This window comes from Nerophis lumbriciformis, linkage group LG36, assembly GCF_033978685.3.
Source record: "Nerophis lumbriciformis linkage group LG36, RoL_Nlum_v2.1, whole genome shotgun sequence".
NCBI lineage: Eukaryota > Metazoa > Chordata > Actinopteri > Syngnathiformes > Syngnathidae > Nerophis > Nerophis lumbriciformis.
The window spans coordinates 10,472,125-10,492,314 of record NC_084583.2 but is presented as its reverse complement, the minus strand read 5'-3'; the positions used below and the strand labels follow the sequence as shown (position 1 = coordinate 10,492,314).

The 20,190-nt window shown below is 37.5% G+C and overlaps 1 protein-coding gene across 2 annotated transcripts in view; it reads right to left on the bottom strand.

Annotated features, from left to right (window-relative positions):
* LOC133576995 (pre-mRNA-processing factor 39) overlaps window positions 1-20,190 on the bottom strand; it is a 55,075-nt gene that overhangs the window by 3,604 nt on the left and 31,281 nt on the right. For both annotated transcript variants that reach the window (XM_061930454.2, XM_061930455.1), the window contains exons 8-13: window positions 17,483-17,600; window positions 17,311-17,417; window positions 11,045-11,171; window positions 10,706-10,977; window positions 3,328-3,512; window positions 3,189-3,263 (exon numbers count right to left, since the gene is read on the bottom strand). In XM_061930454.2, coding sequence (XP_061786438.1) covers window positions 3,189-3,263; window positions 3,328-3,512; window positions 10,706-10,977; window positions 11,045-11,171; window positions 17,311-17,417; window positions 17,483-17,600 — 884 coding nt within the window. The remainder of the gene's footprint in view (window positions 1-3,188; window positions 3,264-3,327; window positions 3,513-10,705; window positions 10,978-11,044; window positions 11,172-17,310; window positions 17,418-17,482; window positions 17,601-20,190) is intronic.

Sequence of the window (20,190 nt, the reverse complement as noted above, 5' to 3'; positions counted from 1 at the left end):
AAGTAAAACAATATAAAAACAGTTGTTTAACTCCCTACATTTGTGTAGACCAGGGGTGCTCACACTTTTTCTGCAGGCGAGCTACTTTTCAATTGATCAAGTCGTGGGGATCTACCTCATTCATATATATAATTTATATTTACTTATTTATGAATATATGTTTTTGTTAATAAGTTAAAGGTGTTTAATGATAATGCAAGCATGTTTAATACATATAGTTAATATTGTTAATAAATTAAAGGTGTTTAATGATAATGCAATCATGTGTAACACATAGTTAATATTGTTAATAAATTAAAGGTGTTTAATGATAATACAAGAATGTTTAATACATATAGTTAATATTGTTAATAAATTAAAGGTGTTTAATGATAATACAAGCATGTTTAATACATATAGTTAATATTGTTAACAAGTTAAAGGTGTTTAATGATAATACAAGCATGTTTAATACATATAGTTAATATTGTTAATAAATTAAAGGTGTTTAATGATAATACAAGCATGTTTAATACATATAATTAATATTGTTAACAAGTTAAAGGTGTTTAAAGATAATACAAGCATGTTTAACACATCCATCCATCCATCCATCCATTTTCTACCGCTTATTCCCTTTGGGGTCGCGGGGGGCGCTGGAGCCTATCTCAGCTACAATCGGGCGGAAGGCGGGGTACACCCTGGACAAGTCGCTATCTCATCACAGGGCCAACACAGATAGACAGACAACATTCACACTCACATCCACACCCTAGGGCCAATTTAGTGTTGCCAATCAACTTATCCCCAGGTGCATGTCTTTGGAAGTGGGAGGAAGCCGGAGTACCCGGAGAGAACCCACGCAGTCACGGGGAGAACATGCAAACTCCACACAGAAAGATCCCGAGCCCGGGATTGAACCCAAGACTACTCAGGACCTTCGTATTGTGAGGCAGATGCACTAACCCCTCTGCCACCGTGAAGCATGTTTAACACATATAGTTAATATTGTTAACAAGTTAAAGGTGTTTAATGATAATACAAGCATGTTTAACACATATAGATTCCTTTCTTTCATGAAGACAAGAATATAAGTTGGTGTATTACCTGATTCTGATGACTTGCATTGATTGGAATCAGACAGTGGCGCTAAAAACGTCCGCATTTTCGAATGGAGGAGGAAAAAGTCCTCCTTTCTGTCCAATTCTACATGAAAGTGGTTGGTTTTTGGCATCTTATTTGTCCAGCTTCCGTACTCCTTTGTATACACTTTACAAGAAATACATTGTCGGCAAACTCCGTAGCTTGCTAGCTTGTGCACGCCAGCTTTCTGAGACTCGTTTTGTTAGCGCAACTGTGCAGTCGGTCTTTGGAGTTTTGATGACAGGTACGGCGCCAGAGTCTGTTGAAATAAAGTGTTTCTCGCCTTCCTGTCGGTAATTTTAATGAGCTGGCAGCAGCCAGCGTCATCTCAGAAGACCCTCGGGTGCCGTGAATGTCAATCAAGTGACGAAAGTGACGTCATAGTGAAGATTTATGATCGCTCATTTTTAGGACTATTTTTTTAATGCTTGACTGGTGATCGACTGACACACCCTCCGATATCGACCGGTAGCTCGCGATCGACGTAATGAGCACCCCTGGTGTAGACGATTCCCCAAAACGCCCAAGCATTGTCTATGTCGAGGAGCTTGATCTTTGTTATGATTATATTAGACATTTGGTGAGTTAAAGGTTTTTTAAAAATTGCGCTTGAAAGTGTGACGTGGGGTCGATATTGTCCAACTCTTAATTACCGATACCGATATATACAGTCGTGGAATTGACACATTATTATGCCTAATTTGGACAACCAGGTATGGTGAAGATAAGGTCGTTTTAAAAAAAACAACTAATAAAATAAAATAAGATAAATAAATTAAAAACATTTTCTTGAATAAAAAAGAAAGTAAAACAATATAAAAACAGTTGTTTAACTCCCTACATTTGTGTAGACGATTCCCCAAAACGCCCAAGCATTGTCTATGTAGAGGAGCTTGATCTTTGTTATGATTATATTAGACATTTGGTGAGTTAAAGGTTTTTTTAAAAAATTGGGCTTGAAAGTGTGACGTGGGATCGCATTGCATTGTGGGTATTGCTGGACTTTATTTACATGGCTGACTGTAAGAGTCTGCTTAAGTTTTTTTTTTTTCCTTTAACAAGTTCAAAACATGACGTGCATCCTAACTGCTGCGATACGTCCAGTATTTTGGAAAAAAGCATGTTTGTTTACTTTTAGCTGAGCACAAATATGAATATTATTTTGGCACAGTCATCAAAGTATTTAAAAGTAATAATGGCCTTGTTTTTTTTTCAGGAAAACGAGACTGGGCACCCTCACAAGACATTGATACTAGGGATGTCCGATAATGGCTTTTTGCCGATATCCGATATTGTCCAACTCGATACCGATATATACAGTCGTGGAATTAACACATTATTATGCCTAATTTGGACAACCAGGTATGGGTGAAGATAAAGTCCTTTAAAAAAACAACAACTAATAAAATAAAATAAGATAAATAAATTAAAGATATTTTCTTGAATAAAAAAGAAAGTAAAACAATATAAAAACAGTTACATAGAAACTAGTAATTAATGAAAATGAGTAAAATTAACTTTTAAAGGTTAGTACTATTAGTGGACCAGCAGCACGCACAATCATGTGTGCTTACGGACTGTATCCCTTGCAGACTGTATTGATATATATTGATATATAATGTAGGAACCACAATATTAATAACAGAAATAAACAACCATTTTGTGTGAATGAGTGTGAATGGGGGAGGGAGTTTTTTTATGTTGGTGCACTAATTGCAAGTGTATCTTGTGTTTTTTATGTTGATTTAATAAAAAAAATAAAAACAAAAAAACCCGATAATAAAAAAAACCGATACCGATAATTTCCGATATTACATTTTAAAGCATTTATCGACATCTCTAACTGTAACTAGTTACTGGTTTTCAGTAACTAACCCAACACTGGCTGTATGTATACTTTTGACCCAACACATTCAGTAGACCCATAATAAATTCATAAAAGAAGCAAACTTCATGAATGTTTTTTGTGACCAACAAGTATGTGCTCCAATCACTCTATCACAAAGAAATAAGAAATGATTGTAAAGTCAAGACAGCCATGACAATGTTTGCCTTTCATCTCCTACCTGGTTTCTGCTGGTCTCTTTGTCCCGCCGAGCTCCTTCATCAGTTTCTGGTGGTCGTCATAGACACACAACACACTGGGAGAGGAAGTAGAGACAGGCGGTGAAATAAAGAAACAACTTGATTGGATGTGAGATTGACCTCTTGATGGAGTTGCAGTACTCCTCCACAAACTGTAGGCGGCGCTGTGAGAAGCGGAGCTTGATGTTTGGGGGGAGGGGAGCAGCCAGGGCCCGCCTCACACACTGCTGCACCGCCTCCACTGAGGACCAGGGCTCACCATCCAGCTCCAACTCCAACCAGTTCAGGTACAGCTTGTCATTGTCCTGGAGCACACCAGAGGACACTTTGTAGGCATGAAGCTCACCACCACTACAATCCAATGCACTATAATTGTATCAAAGTTATCACAAAACTTTGTGTCCCCATGAGTTCCAGGCGAGGAGACAAAAGCTGTCTCTGATCTTACCAAGCAAAACTTGTAAAACTCCACTGTGTACGATGGGAAGCGACATGAAGGTGTCGGTTTCTTTGATCTATTGTAGGACTGCAACAAACGATTAATTTGATAATCGATTAATCTGTTGATTATTACTTCGATTAATAATCGGATAAAAGAGACAAACTACATTTTCATCCTTTCCAGTATTTTATTGGAAAAAAAACCAGCATACTGGCACCATACTTATTTTGATTATTGTTTCTCAGCTGTTTGTACATGTTGCAGTTTATAAATAAAGGTTTATAAATATGCGCATAGCATAGATCTAACGAATTGATGACTAAATTAATCGCCAACTATTTTTATAATCAATTTTAATCGATTTAATCGATTAATTGTTGCAGCCCTAATGTGTATATATATATGTATGTATAAATATGTATGTATATATATGTATATATGTATGTATGCATGTATGTATGTATATATATATATATATATATATAAATATGTATGTATATATGTATATATATGTATGTATATATATATATATATATATATATATATATATATATATATATATATATATATATATATATATATATATAAATATATATACCGTATTTTCCGCACTATAAGGCGCACCGGATTATTAGCCGCACCTTCAATGAATGGCATATTTCAAAACTTTGTCCACCTATAAGCCGCCCCGGACTATAAGCCGCGCCTACGTTGCGCTAAAGGGAATGTCAAAAAAACAGTCAGATAGGTCAGTCAAACTTTAATAATATATTAAAAACCAGCGTTCTAACAACTCTGTCCCAAAATGTACGCAAATGTGCAATCACAAACATAGTAAAATTCAAAATAGTGCAGAGCAATAGCAACATAATGTTGCTCGAACGTTAATGTCACAACACACAAAATAAACATAGCGCTCACCTTCTGAAGTTATTCTTCATTCGTAAATCCTTCGAATTCTTCGTCTTCGGTGTCCAAATTGAAAAGTTGGGCAAATGTGGGATCCAAAATGGCCGGTTCCGTCTCGTCGAAGTCATCGGAGTCAGTGTCACTGTTCAGCAGTTCTGTGAATCCTGCCTTCCGGAAAGCTCGGACCACAGTTGTGACCGAAATATCTGCCCAGGCATTTACGATCCACTGGCAAATGTTGGCGTATGTCGTCCGGCGCTGTCTGCCTGTCTTAGTGAAGGTGTGTTCGCCTTCGGTCATCCATTGTTCCCACGCCGTTCGCAGTCGTGATTTGAATGCCCTGTTGACACCAATATCCAGCGGTTGGAGTTCTTTGGTTAATCCACCCGGAATGACGGCGAGTGTTGTATTTGTGTGCTTCACTTGTTTTTTGACACCATCTGTGATGTGGGCGCGCATAGAGTCGTATATCAACATGGACGGAGCTGTGTGAAAAAACCCGGCCTCTTCGCGTAAACTTCCCTTAACCACTCGCTCATCTTTTCTTCATCCATCCATCCCTTCGAGTTAGCTTTTATGATGACGCCGGCTGGAAAGGACTCTTTTGGCAAGGTCTTCCTTTTGAATATCACCATGGGTGGAAGTTTCAGGCCATTAGCATGGCAAGCTAGAACCACAGTGAAGGACGACTTCTCATTCCCTGTGGTGCGAATATTCACCGTACGTGCTCCCGTTGTATCCACAGTATCCACAGTGCGGTTCACAGGAATATCAGTTGCTGTGAAATAGTAATCCGTGTGCGGATGGAGAGATTGCGTCTTTTCATGAACCGGATCCTTGTCGCTTAGTAGGAGCCATTTTGTGGTCTTTACAGATGTAAACAGGAAATGAAACGTACGGTAATATCCGCGCGCTTTTTCTTCTTCTACGCGGGCGGGTGGTTGCTTACAGTAGAAGAAGAAGCGCTTCCTGTTCTATGGGGGCAGGTGCTTACCTTGGCGGTTGCTTGCGTAGAAGAAGAAGCGCTTCCTGTTCTACCGGGAAAAAAGATGGCGGCTGTTTACCGTAGTTACGAGACCGAAACTTTTTGAAAATTAATCTTAATATTAATCCATATATAAAGCGCACCGGGTTAAAAGCCGCACTGTCAGCTTTTGAGTAAATTTGTGGTTTTTAGGTGCGGCTAATGGTGCGGAAAATACGGTATATATATATGTCTGTCTGTATGTGTATATATTAGGGCTGCAACTATCGATTAATTTGATAATTGATTAATCTGTCGATAATTACTTCGATTAATCAATTAATAATCGGATAAAAGAGACAAACTAAATTTGTATCCTTTCCAGTATTTTATTGGTGACAAAAATAACAGCATACTGGCACCATACTTATTTTGATTATTGTTTCTCAGCTGTTTGTACATGTTGCAGTTTATATATAAAGGTTTATAAATATGCGCATAGCATAGATCCAACGAATTGATGACTAAATTAATCGCCAACTATTTTTATAATCGATTTTAATCGATTAATTGTTGCAGCCCTAATGTGTATATATATATATACATATATGTATAAATATGAATGTATATATGTATGTATGTATGTATGTATGTATATATATATATATATATATATATATATATATATATATATATATATATATATATATATATGTCTGTCTGTCTGTATGTATATATTAGGGCTGCAACTATCGATTCATTTGATAATTGATTAATCTGTCGATAATTACTTCGATTAATCAATTAATAATCGGATAAAAGAGACAAACTACATGTTTATCCTTTCCAGTATTTTATTGGTGAAAAAAAAAACAGCATACTGGCAGCATACTTATTTTGATTATTGTTTCTCAGCTGTTTGTACATGTTGCAGTTTATAAATAAAGGTTTATAAATATGCGCATAGCATAGATCCAAAAAATTGATGACTAAATTAATCGCCAACTATTTTTATAATCGATTTTAATCGATTAATTGTTGCAGCCCTAATATGTATATATATATATATATATATATATATATATATATATATATATATATATATATATATATATATATATATATATGTCTGTCTGTATGTATATATTAGGGCTGCAACTAACGATTAATTTGATAATCGATTAATCTGTCGATTATTACTTCGATTAATCGATTAATAATCGGATAAAAGAGACGAACTACATTTTTATCCTTTCCAGTATTTTATTGAAAAAAAAACCCAGCATACTGGCACCATACTTATTTTGATTATTGTTTCTCAGCTGTTGTTGCAATGTTGCAGTTTATAAATAAAGGTTTATAAATATGCGCATAGCATAGATCCAACGAATTGATGACTAAATTAATCGCCAACTATTTTTATAATCAATTTAATCGATTAGTTGTTGCAGCCCTGTGTATACATACATATATATATATATATATATATATATATATATATATATATATATATATATATATATATATATATATATATATATATATATATATATATATATATATATATATATACATATTTTTATTTGGTCAAGTATAACACTTTGTTTTTTTCAAATACATATTGTGATTATATTTCACATTATACCAGTGGTTTCCCACCTAGGCTTTCAGTGATGACTTCAATGATTATGGGTCATTGTATGTTTAGTTGCATGTATGGTAAGAATGTGTATTATGGGTCATTGTATAATTAATGTATGGTAAGAAGGTGTATTATGGGTCATTGTATGTTTAATGTATGGTAAAAAGGTGTACTATGGGTCATTGTATGTTTAATGGCTTGCATGGTAAGAAGGTGTATTATGGGTCATTTTATGTTTAATGGCTTGCATGGTAAGAAAGTGTATTATGGGTCATTGTATGTTTAATGTATGGTAAAAAGGTGTATTATGGGCCATTGTATGTTTAATGCATAGTAAAAAGGTGTATTATGGGTCATTGTATGTTTAATAGCATGCATGGTAAGACAGTGTATTATGGGTCATTGTATGTTTAATAGCATGCATGGTAAGAAGGTGTATTATGGGTCATTGTATGTTTAGTGTATGGTAAGAAGGTGTATTATGAGTCATTGTATGTTTAATGGCATGTATGGTAAGAAGGTGTATTATGGGTCATTGTATGTTTAATGGAATGTATGGTAAGGTGTATTATGGGTCATTGTATGTTTAATGGCATGTATGGTAAGAAGGTGTATTATGGGTCATTGTATGTTTAATGGCATGTATGGTAAGAAGGTGTATTATGGGTCATTGTATGTTTAATGTATGGTAAGAAGGTGTGTTATGGGTCATTGTATGTTAAGTGTATGGTAAGAAGGTGTGTTATGGGTCATTGTATGTTAAGTGTATGGTAAGAAGGTGTATTATGGGTCATTGTATGTTTAATGTATAGTAAGAAGGTGTATTATGGGTCATTGTATGTTTAGTGTATGGTAAGAAGGTGTATTATGAGTCATTGTATGTTTAATGGCATGTATGGTAAGAAGGTGTATTATGGGTCATTGTATGTTTAATGGAATGTATGGTAAGGTGTATTATGGGTCATTGTATGTTTAATGGCATGTATGGTAAGAAGGTGTATTATGGGTCATTGTATGTTTAATGTATGGTAAGAAAGTGTATTATGGGTCATTGTATGTTTAATGTATAGTAAGAAGGTGTATTATGGGTCATTGTATGTTTAATGTATGGTAAGAAGGTGTATTATGGGTCATTGTATGTTTAATGTATAGTAAGAAGGTGTATTATGGGTCATTGTATGTTTAGTGTATGGTAAGAAGGTGTATTATGGGTCATTGTATGTTTAATGTATAGTAAGAAGGTGTATTATGGGTCATTGTATGTTTAGTGTATGGTAAGAAGGTGTATTATGAGTCATTGTATGTTTAATGGCATGTATGGTAAGAAGGTGTATTATGGGTCATTGTATGTTTAATGGAATGTATGGTAAGGTGTATTATGGGTCATTGTATGTTTAATGTATGGTAAGAAGGTGTGTTATGGGTCATTGTATGTTAAGTGTATGGTAAGAAGGTGTGTTATGGGTCATTGTATGTTAAGTGTATGGTAAGAAGGTGTATTATGGGTCATTGTATGTTTAATGTATAGTAAGAAGGTGTATTATGGGTCATTGTATGTTTAGTGTATGGTAAGAAGGTGTATTATGAGTCATTGTATGTTTAATGGCATGTATGGTAAGAAGGTGTATTATGGGTCATTGTATGTTTAATGGAATGTATGGTAAGGTGTATTATGGGTCATTGTATGTTTAATGTATGGTAAGAAAGTGTATTATGGGTCATTGTATGTTTAATGTATAGTAAGAAGGTGTATTATGGGTCATTGTATGTTTAATGTATGGTAAGAAGGTGTATTATGGGTCATTGTATGTTTAATGTATAGTAAGAAGGTGTATTATGGGTCATTGTATGTTTAGTGTATGGTAAGAAGGTGTATTATGAGTCATTGTATGTTTAATGGCATGTATGGTAAGAAGGTGTATTATGGGTCATTGTATGTTTAATGGAATGTATGGTAAGGTGTATTATGGGTCATTGTATGTTTAATGGCATGTATGGTAAGAAGGTGTATTATGGGTCATTGTATGTTTAATGGCATGTATGGTAAGAAGGTGTATTATGGGTCATTGTATGTTTAATGTATGGTAAGAAGGTGTATTATGGGTCATTGTATGTTTAATGTATGGTAAGAAGGTGTGTTATGGGTCATTGTATGTTAAGTGTATGGTAAGAAGGTGTATTATGGGTCATTGTATGTTTAATGTATGGTAAGAAGGTGTGTTATGGGTCATTGTATGTTTAATGTATGGTAAGAAAGTGTATTATGGGTCATTGTATGTTTAATGTATAGTAAGAAGGTGTATTATGGGTCATTGTATGTTTAATGTATGGTAAGAAGGTGTATTATGGGTCATTGTATGTTCAATGTATAGTAAGAAGGTGTATTATGGGTCATTGTATGTTTAGTGTATGGTAAGAAGGTGTATTATGAGTCATTGTATGTTTAATGGCATGTATGGTAAGAAGGTGTATTATGGGTCATTGTATGTTTAATGGAATGTATGGTAAGGTGTATTATGGGTCATTGTATGTTTAATGGCATGTATGGTAAGAAGGTGTATTATGGGTCATTGTATGTTTAATGGCATGTATGGTAAGAAGGTGTATTATGGGTCATTGTATGTTTAATGTATGGTAAGAAGGTGTGTTATGGGTCATTGTATGTTAAGTGTATGGTAAGAAGGTGTATTATGGGTCATTGTATGTTTAATGGCATGTATGGTAAGAAGGTGTATTATGGGTCATTGTATGTTTAATGGCATGTATGGTAAGAAGGTGTATTATGGGTCATTGTATGTTTAATGTATGGTAAGAAGGTGTGTTATGGGTCATTGTATGTTAAGTGTATGGTAAGAAGGTGTATTATGGGTCATTGTATGTTTAATGTATGGTAAGAAGGTGTGTTATGGGCCATTGTATGTTTAATGTATGGTAAGAAAGTGTATTATGGGTCATTGTATGTTTAATGTATAGTAAGAAGGTGTATTATGGGTCATTGTATGTTTAATGTATAGTAAGAAGGTGCATTATGGGTCATTGTATGTTTAATGTATAGTAAGAAGGTGCATTATGGGTCATTGTATGTTTAATGTATGGTAAGAAGGTGTATTATGGGTCATTGTATGTTTAATGTATGGTAAGAAGGTGTATTATGGGTCATTGTATGTTTAATGTATAGTAAGAAGGTGCATTATGGGTCATTGTATGTTTAATGTATGGTAAGAAGGTGTATTATGGGTCATTCTATGGCTGAATGGAGCCACATAGTTTTTGACCTTACTCTCTCTTACTGGCTTTATTTTCTCTCTACATTTTCTGTTTCACTTTGTGATTGTTTGACATTTTGGAAAGAGTAAGTCCACAAAAGGAAGAGGAGCCAGAGGGAGAAAGTGGAGGATTGTCAAGCTGAGGCTTCTTTAGGAAACTAATGCAATGCATGAGTTCTATTTTTAGGAAGGTATTTATCACTTGGAGACTAAATGGAATACTTAAGAACAATCTTAGGTTGAATACTTGAGTAAGAACCATATTTTGTCCTCACCGGACTGATCTCCAGCGCCTCTTGCAGAACACTGCGAGCTCTGCTGGGGTTCCTGCAGATCTTCAGCAGCAGCCGGGCCAGCTTGATGGAGTAGAAGGCGTGCAAGGTGGGCTTGTCTTTGGACTGGACCAGCGCCTCCTGCAGCAGAACTTGGGACTGCTGGAGCCGGCCCGCCCTCCTCTCCAAGGCCACCCTGCGCAGACGCACCACCGCCAGACCTGGCGTGTTCTTCTCCAGGGCCTCCAGCACTCGCCGGGCCTGGGCCCGGTCACCTGAGGGCCGGAGAGAGGCCCAGTGAGACTGGAATGGCTAAAACAGAGTGAAGGTGTACTAATGTACCGTGTTTCTCCTCAAAGGTGGCCCACTGCATGTGGATGTTGGGTCTGCATGGCAGGTGGATCTCACAGGCTCGCTTGTAGACGCCACGAGTCCTGTCCACACTCAGAGGCTCCAAATACTCCACGTACTGAACACACACATGAAGGCATGACCAGTGATGCTGTAAGCTTCACAATGTCCCTGGTACTCACAATGTCCCTGGTACTCTCAATGTCCCTGGTACTCTCAGTGTCCCTGGTACTCTCAGTGTCCCTGGTACTCTCAGTGTCCCTGGTACTCTCAGTGTCCCTGGTACTCACAGTGTCCATGGTACTCACAATGTCCCTGGTACTCACAGTGTCCCTGGTACTCACAATGTCCCTGGTACTCACAATGTCCCTGGTACTCTTAATGTCCCTGGTACTCTCAATGTCGCTGGTACTCAATGTCGCTGGTACTCTCAATGTCCCTGGTACTCACAATGTCCCTGGTACTCTCAATGTCCCTGGTACTCACAATGTCCCTGGTACTCACAATGTCCCTGGTACTCACAATGTCCCTGGTACTTACAGGTAACCATTTGAAACTCAATAGGTAAAGTATTATTTTCCATTTCTTATATTCACCTTGTTCTTAATTGTGGAGTTTAACTCCTTTGATGGTGGTATGACATGATATGGTTCTGATGAACACATACACTATATTGCCAAAAGTATTTGGCCAGCCATCCAAATGATGAGAACCGGGTGTCCTAATCACTTGGCCCGGCCACAGGTGTATCAAATCAAGCACTTAGGCATGGAGACGGTTTCTACAAACATTTGTGAAAGAATGGGCCGCTCTCTGGAACTGTGCAACAAATCCAGTCCTGAAATTTTCTTCGCTCCTAAATATTCCAAAGTCAACTTTATTACAAGAAAAGTGAAGAGTTTGGGAACAACAGCAACTCAGCCACCAAGTGGTAGGCCACGTAAACTGACAGAGGTCGGCATAGTGCAAAGACTTTCTGCACAGTCAGTTGCTACTGCGCTCCAAACTTCATGTGACCCCCATTTGAGAACCACTGGCCTAGTGGTTAGAGTGTCCGCCCTGAGATGGGTAGGTTGTGAGTTCAAACCCCGGCCGAGTCATACCAAAGACTATAACAATGGGACCCATTACCTCCCTGCTTGGCACTCAGCATCAAGAGTTGGAATTGGGGGTTGAATCACCAAAAATTATTCACGGGCGTGGCACCACTGCCCACTGCTCTCCTCCCCTCCAAGAGGGTGAACAAGGGTGATGGGTCAAATGCAGAGGACAAATTTCACCACACCTAGGGGGTCCTGCTTTCCCACTAAAACATTCACATTTTGCACAATGAGATGTAAACATGGGATCATTCCTGTAACGTTCTGTTTGTAAAATATATTTTTATTAGTATTTATTTGATATAATAACATAATTTCATGATTAATATTTATAAATTAAGATTAAATTAAGAAAAAAACATTTTATTTTTCACTAAAGAAGGGTTCGGTGAAAGCGCATATGAAACTGGTGAGGTTCAGTACCTCCAAGAAGGTTAAGAACCACTGGTTTAGATGTTTTATTTGGTTCCAGCGGGTCACCTACGTGCTGACATGAGTGAGCACAGCACCACACAGTGGAAACAAGGCTTTATTGCCTATGACCTTTCTATCTTGCAATTGTTGAAAAGAAATGTGTAGTGACTGGATAAACTAGCATGTCGTTATACAACACGTGTTGAGAACAGCGCTGGTCTGGTTTCTCTTGCTAGTAACTGGGCTGCAACCAACGACTATTTTGATAGTCCACTCATCGGATTGTAACACGTACACCTTTTCGGTGGCTCTAATTCTGCCATTAGCTTTTAAATTGAGCTTTTTAGGCATGCGCTAACTAACAATCACAGCGACTACTTTGTATAGAAATATTTACTGTGCTGCTCATTAGGGATGTCCCGATCCAGGTTTTTGCACTTCCGATCCGATACCGATACTGACCGATACCGATACTGACCGATACTGGCCTATCCGAGCATGTATTAAAGTTTAAAGTTATTTAGCCTACTTAGTTGTCAGAATCATGTTGAAAAGGGTTTTAGTACTCTTGATAACAACTAGCCAGCTGAATTAGGGGAGTTTGAATAATACACAATGGTTGGTAACAAGAAACTGACCTGTTTATTCAAAGATAAACACAAAATAGACACAATTATACATGACAAACAGAAATGGCATCATTGAACTAGGGCTGGGCGATATGGCCTTTTTAAAATATTGCGATATTTTAAGGCCATATTGCGATACACGATATATATCTCGATATTTTGCCTTAGCCTTGAATGAACACTTGATGCATATAATCACAGCAGTATGATGATTCTATGTGTTTTGATTGATTGATTGAGACTTTTATTAGTAGGTTGCACAGTGAAGTACATATTCCGTACAATTGACCACTAAATGGTAACACCCCAATAAGTTTTTCAACTTGGTCCACTTAAATTGATTCATGATACAGATATATACTATCAGATATATACTACCATCATAATACAGTCATCACACAAGATAATCACATTGAATTATTTACATTATTTATAATCCAGGGTGTGGACGGGGGCGCCGGATGTAAGTGTCAAAAAGACAGACAAAAGAGTTTGATATGAGAATAAATCTAAAGTTAAAATATAGGGTAGAAATTCACCCATTTGCAGGAAATGTAGTCTTGATTTTCAAAATTTTCTTTCAAGGCTTGCATGTCTACATTAAAACATTCTTCTTCATACTGCATTAATATATGCTACTTTTAAACTTTCATGCAGAGAAGGAAATCACAACTAAAAAAATCACTAATTTTTTCATACGGTGTTGATGTGGACATTTTTGCCTCAGCATTTTGATGGTGTGGACGTGTGGCACCGAATGGAGATAAGCGTCTCGACAGACGTCACAATATTTGAACAATGATGACGAAAACTGTTTTCTCTGTCGTGTCCGTGTGTCGAAAATTGTTATGCGCTTATTTTTTTATTTTATTTTGTGCGTGGCATAGATTTGCTATGCGCAGAGGACGCATAAACAGTGAGCAATTGCACAGGCGAGCACCTTAGAGGGAGCGTTGCTCGCATGGCTGCGCTAGCATCACAGCTAACGTTAGCCATGCTGCTACCTCTCTGCTCGGGGAGGAGGTATACGTATGTGACGTATGACGTGACAGTATGTGACGTGTGTCGTGACAGTATATGACGTGTGTAAGAAGGTGCACTTGCTGTCTGTGAGAGGAAGACACAGGAAAGAGTGAGAAGAGCCTGTCGTGTAATGCCAGCAGCTAAAACCAACTGCGTGAGAATTGTGGATGTGTTGAAGGTGTGCTGGAAAATGCAGAACGGAAATTACGGAGCAGCAGAAAAGTGGAATGTATTATTTAAATCGGTGCGTTGTAAAACACGGACCGGCGTTTTTTTAAAAACTGGATCTGGATCGGCATTTTCCCATGCGTTGCCGATACGCAATTTTTGGCAAATATCGGCAGCCGATCCGATCCAAATATCGGATCGGGACATCCCTACTGCTCATTAGACTGTTACAAATCTATATCAAACTTGTCAATTTAAAAGCTGATAAAAACAGGCAATCATTTTTTATGTAAGAAAAAAAAAGGCCAAAACAGCAACAATGACAAAAAACATCACCAAAATCTATCTAGCTTCTTCAAAAAAAAAGCATTTTGTGTTGGGGATTTGTTTAAACATCTAGACAAAGTTCAGCTGGCGGACTGGCTGATAGTAAAACTACTTTTCACACAATTATGTCTTCCTCTTGTTAGTTAGCTGAGTAACTAGCTAACTAGCTAACTGCTTTAAATACAGTGGTAGTCAAAAGTGTACATACACTTGTAAAGAACATCATGTCATGGCTGTCTTGACTTTCCAATCATTTCTACAATTCTTATTTTTTTGTGATAGAGTGATTGGAGCACATACTTGTTGGTCACAAAAAACATTCATGAAGTTTGGTTCTTTTATGGATTTATTATGGGTCTACTGAAAATGTGAGCAAATGTGCTGGGTCAAAAGTATACATACAGCAATGTTAATATTTGCTTACATGTCCTTTGGCAAGTTTCACTGCAATAAGGCGCTTTTGGTAGCCATCCACAAGCTTCTGCTTGAATTTTTGACCACTCCTCTTGACAAAATGTGTTGCTTTTCTGACATGGACTTGTTTCTTCAGCATTGTCCACACCTTTAAGTCAGGACTTTGGGAAGGCCATTCTAAAACCTTCATTCTAGCCTGATTTAGCCATTCCTTTACCACTTTTGAGGTGTGTTTGGGGTCATTGTCCTGTTGGAACACCCAACTGTGCCCAAGACCCAACCTTCGGGCTGATGATTTTAAGGCTGAAACGACGCGTCGACTTAGTCGACGTCATTGGTTACATAAATACGTCGACGCCGTTTGTGTGCGTCGACGCGTCGCATATTTACGTGACACTAGAGGATGACGAGCGAGCAAGGAAGAGGAGCTGAAAAGCGAGGAAAGAAAGAGAAAAGAGTTGAAAGAGAAAAGTCTTTGTTCAGTCTGTCGGTCCTGAAAGAACCCCACGGCACAAGACGTGTCACAAACGCTAACGTTAATTAGCTGTGCAAATACCTTTTACAACATTAACAGTTACATATACTATGTACAAATGAACAATTAACTTTCACTTTAATCATACTATCATTGTTGTGTTATTAAGCAAAATAAGCAATACTTTTACTTTTGTTGAAATGTTTACACTGTTGTTACAGAATATTTCCGTTTTGCACTTTTTTGTATTGGATGTTTATCTTTATTTTTGCACATTTTAGCAAATAAGCAATACTTTTACTTTTGTTGAAATGTTTACACTGTTGTTACAGAATATTTCCGTATTGCACTTTTTTGTATTGGATGTTTATCTTTATTTTTGCACATTTTAAAGCAAAAATAAGCAATACTTTTACTTTTGAAATGCTTATACTATTGCAGAATATTAAGATTTGCACTGCATTTGTTTACTTTTATATTTGCACATTAAAAAGCAAATAAGCTACTTTAAATTTTGTTAAATGTTAAAAGTTTTAATTGTTTACATTGTTACAGAATATTTTGTCATGTTGTTGTCAATGTTGACTGGGTGGCCATACTTTTTTTTTTTTTTGTAAATAAAAGCCATGCCTTTTGAAAAAACTGGCCTGTATTTATTTTTTTCATCTTCATTTTAAATTAAAAAAATAATCGCTAAAAGGGAAAATAATCTATAGATTAATCGAAAAAAATAATAATCCATAGATTAACCGATTAATCGAAAAAATAAATTAAAAAATCTATAGATTAATCGATAGAAAAATAATCGTTAGCTGCAGCCTTAGATGATTTTAGCTTGTCCTGAAGAATTTGGAGGTAATCCTCCTTTTTCATTGTCCAATTTAAAGCAGCAGTTCCATTGGCAGCAAAACAGGCCCAGAGCATAATACTACCACCACCATGCTTGATGGTAGGAATTGTGTTCCTGGGATTAAAGGCCTCACCTTTTCTCCTCCAAACATATTGCTGGGTATTGTGGCCAAACAGCTCCATTTTTGTTTCATCTGACATCACATCGACAAAGATAAGACCTTCTGGAGGAAAGTTCTTGCTAGCTGAAATTTAGCTGAACTGCACCAATTTTGTGGTCAAAAATTCAAACAGAAGCTTGTGGATGGCTACCAAAAGCGCCTTATTGCAGTGAAGGTACATGTAAGCAAATATTAACATTGCTGTATGTATACTTTTGACCCAGCACATTTGCTCACATTTTCAGTAGACCCATAATAAATTCATAAAAGAACCTAACTTCATGAATGTTTTTTGTGACCAACAAGTATGTGCTCCAATCACTCTATCACAAAAAATAAGAGTTGTAGAAATGATTGTAAAGTCAAGACAGCCATGACATGATGTTCTTTACACTTTTGAACGGGACTGTACATCACAGATGTACTGCCATGAAAGACAAGGTCCGCTTTGTAAACTTGATTTATTTGTGTCTTTGATGTGTTTTGAAGTGGTCAGGCGCACATTACTGGCAACAAACTTCATGAACCATTTTTGACGACATCGTCAAACCGTTTTCACTCCGCCGGGTTCCTGTTGAAGTTTTTCCCAATGTACCGTGTTTAAAAATGAGGTGTGTTGACTGTGTCAGGGCGCAGGATGAGAACCTAGCAACATTACGTCATGACAGTGTCAAAATGAAACTTGGCATCCTCTTACCCTGGTCCAGAACTCCTGGTAAAGTGCACAGGCGATGAGGCAGCGCTCAAAGAGAATACAAACTCTGTGGTGGGCGTCAGTCTCCTCCTTACCAGCTGCCTCCGTCTCTGCACAGATGCACAGCTGTCACATGCCACGCGTCAGACTTCCAACCTGAGTCAATGTAGATCACTTGTGTTGTGGTCTGCAGGGTCTTGCTTCTGCTGAGCCATCTCCCAGTCCAGGTAGGAGTGCCAGCCTTGCAGCTGTGCGTGATCCAGCGGCCTCACGTGGAAATAAGGACGTTTGAGCTGTTTGTCAAACAATACTGTAGTTAAGACCACATGACAGGGCTGCACCATTCATCACATCAACATCGAGGTTTTAATGAGTGCCGTAAATAACTGCAAGACGCTGAGGGTTTTTTTCCACACCGGCATTTTAGTGACAGCCATGTTTGTTGCTTCAAAAAGGAAGAAAGACGTCTTACTTTACAGAACAGAGTGAGCCCTCTTTTCAGTCATTCACAACCTTTGTATGGGCGGAGACTACAGCCAGTGCCACCAAGTAACACAAATCAAGAGGAAAAAACAAGATTACAGCACCAAATGTCCCGTTGTGGGAATATTTCAGCTTGAAATCAAATGGGCAATATAAGCCCATCAACACAGACAAACGAGGGGTAAATGCAAAACAGGGGAAAAAAATGCACTTTAAGATGTTCAATATCTACTGTGCAATATTACCCTTTGAGTGCAATACATCCCACACTGATTGTTATTACTCCGCTACTCTTGTCTTGTTCTATATATTGTAGAGTATTTTGTATATTGTACAGGATTGCTTATTATTTTTTATTGGATAGTAGTCTGTTTACTTCAATTCTTATTTTTTATCTTTATTACTTCTTGTGTAATTTATTTTTATCCCATATTTGTTTCCACTACTGCACCTTAAATTGGAGTCCTTAATCTCATTATATGCAAATATAATGACAATAAAGTCAGTTCTATTCTATCTACAAACCCCGTTTCCATATGAGTTGGGAATTTGTGTTAGATGTAAATATAAACGGAATACAATGATTTGCAAATCCTTTTCAACCCATATTCAGTTGAATATGCTACAAAGACAACATATTTGATGTTCCAACTCATAAACTTAATTTTTTTTTTTGCAAATAATAATTAACTTAGAATTTCATGGCTGCAACACATGCCAAAGTAGTTGGGAAAGGGCATGTTCACCACTGTGTTACATGGCCTTTCCTTTTAACAACACTCAGTAAACGTTTGGGAACTGAGGAGACACATTTTTGAAGCTTCTCAGGTGGAATTCTTTCCCATTCTTGCTTGATGTACAGCTTAAGTTAAGCTTAAGTTGTTCAACAGTCCGGGGGTCTCCGTTGTGGTATTTTAGGCTTCATAATGCGCCACACATTTTCAATGGGAGACAGGTCTGGACTACAGGCAGGCCAGTCTAGTACCCGCACTCTTTTACTATGAAGCCACGTTGATGTACTACGTGGCTTGGCATTGTCTTGCTGAAATAAGCAGGGGCGTCCATGGTAACGTTGCTTGGATGGCAACATATGTTGCTCCAAAACCTGTATGTACCTTTCAGCATTAATGGCGCCTTCACAGATGTGTAAGTTACCCATGTCTTGGGCACTAATACACCCCCATACCATCACAGATGCTGGCTTTTCAACTTTGCGCCTATAACAATCCGGATGGTTCTTTTCCTCTTTGGTCCGGAGGACACGACGTCCACAGTTTCCAAAAACAATTTGAAATGTGGACTCGTCAGACCACAGAACACTTTGTATTAGTCCATCTTAGATGAGTTCAGGCCCAGCGAAGCCGACGGCGTTTCTGGGTGTTGTTGATAAACGGTTTTCGCCTTGCATAGGAGAGTTTTAACTTGCACTTACAGATGTAGCGACCAACTGTAGTTACTGACAGTGGGTTTCTGAAGTGTTCCTGAGCCCATGTGGTGATATCCTTTACACACTGATGTCGCTTGTTGATGCAGTACAGCCTGAGGGATCCAAGGTCACGGGCTTAGCTGCTTACGTGCAGTGATTTCTCCAGATTCTCTGAACCCTTTGATGATATTACGGACCGTAGATGGTGAAATCCCTAAATTCCTTGCAATAGCTGGTTGAGAAAGGTTTTTCTTAAACTGTTCAACAATTTGCTCATGCATTTGTTGACAAAGCGGTGACCCTCGCCCCATCCTTGTTTGTGAATGACTGAGCATTTCATGGAATCTACTTTTATACCCAATCATGGCACCCACCTGTTCCCAATTTGCCTGTTCACCTGTGGGATGTTCCAAATAAGTGTTTGATGAGCATTCCTCAACTTTATCAGTATCTATTGCCACCTTTCCTAACTTCTTTGTCACGTGTTGCTGGCATCAAATTCCAAAGTTAATGATTATTTGCAACAACAAAAAAAGTTTATCAGTTGTAGCATATTCAACTGAATATGGGTTGAAAATGATTTGCAAATCATTGTATTTCGTTTATATTTACATCTAACACAATTTCCCAACTCATAAGGAAACGGGGTTTGTATTTAGGTTAAATGTTTTCTTGCAGAAATGAGTTGTTTATTTAGAATAACAAACGTATTTACCTTCCATTTACAGTACAATAGGAAACAATTCTGCAGTAATGACAAAGAAAAGTGTATATCCTTTTAAAGGCCTACTGAAACCCACTACTACCGACCACGCAGTCTGATAGTTTATATATCAATGATGAAATCTTAACATTGCAACACATGCCAATACGGCCGGGTTAGTTTACTAAAGTGCAATTTTAAATTTCCCGCGAAATATCCTGCTGAAAACGTCTCGGTATGATGACGTCAGCGCGTGACGTCACGGATTGTA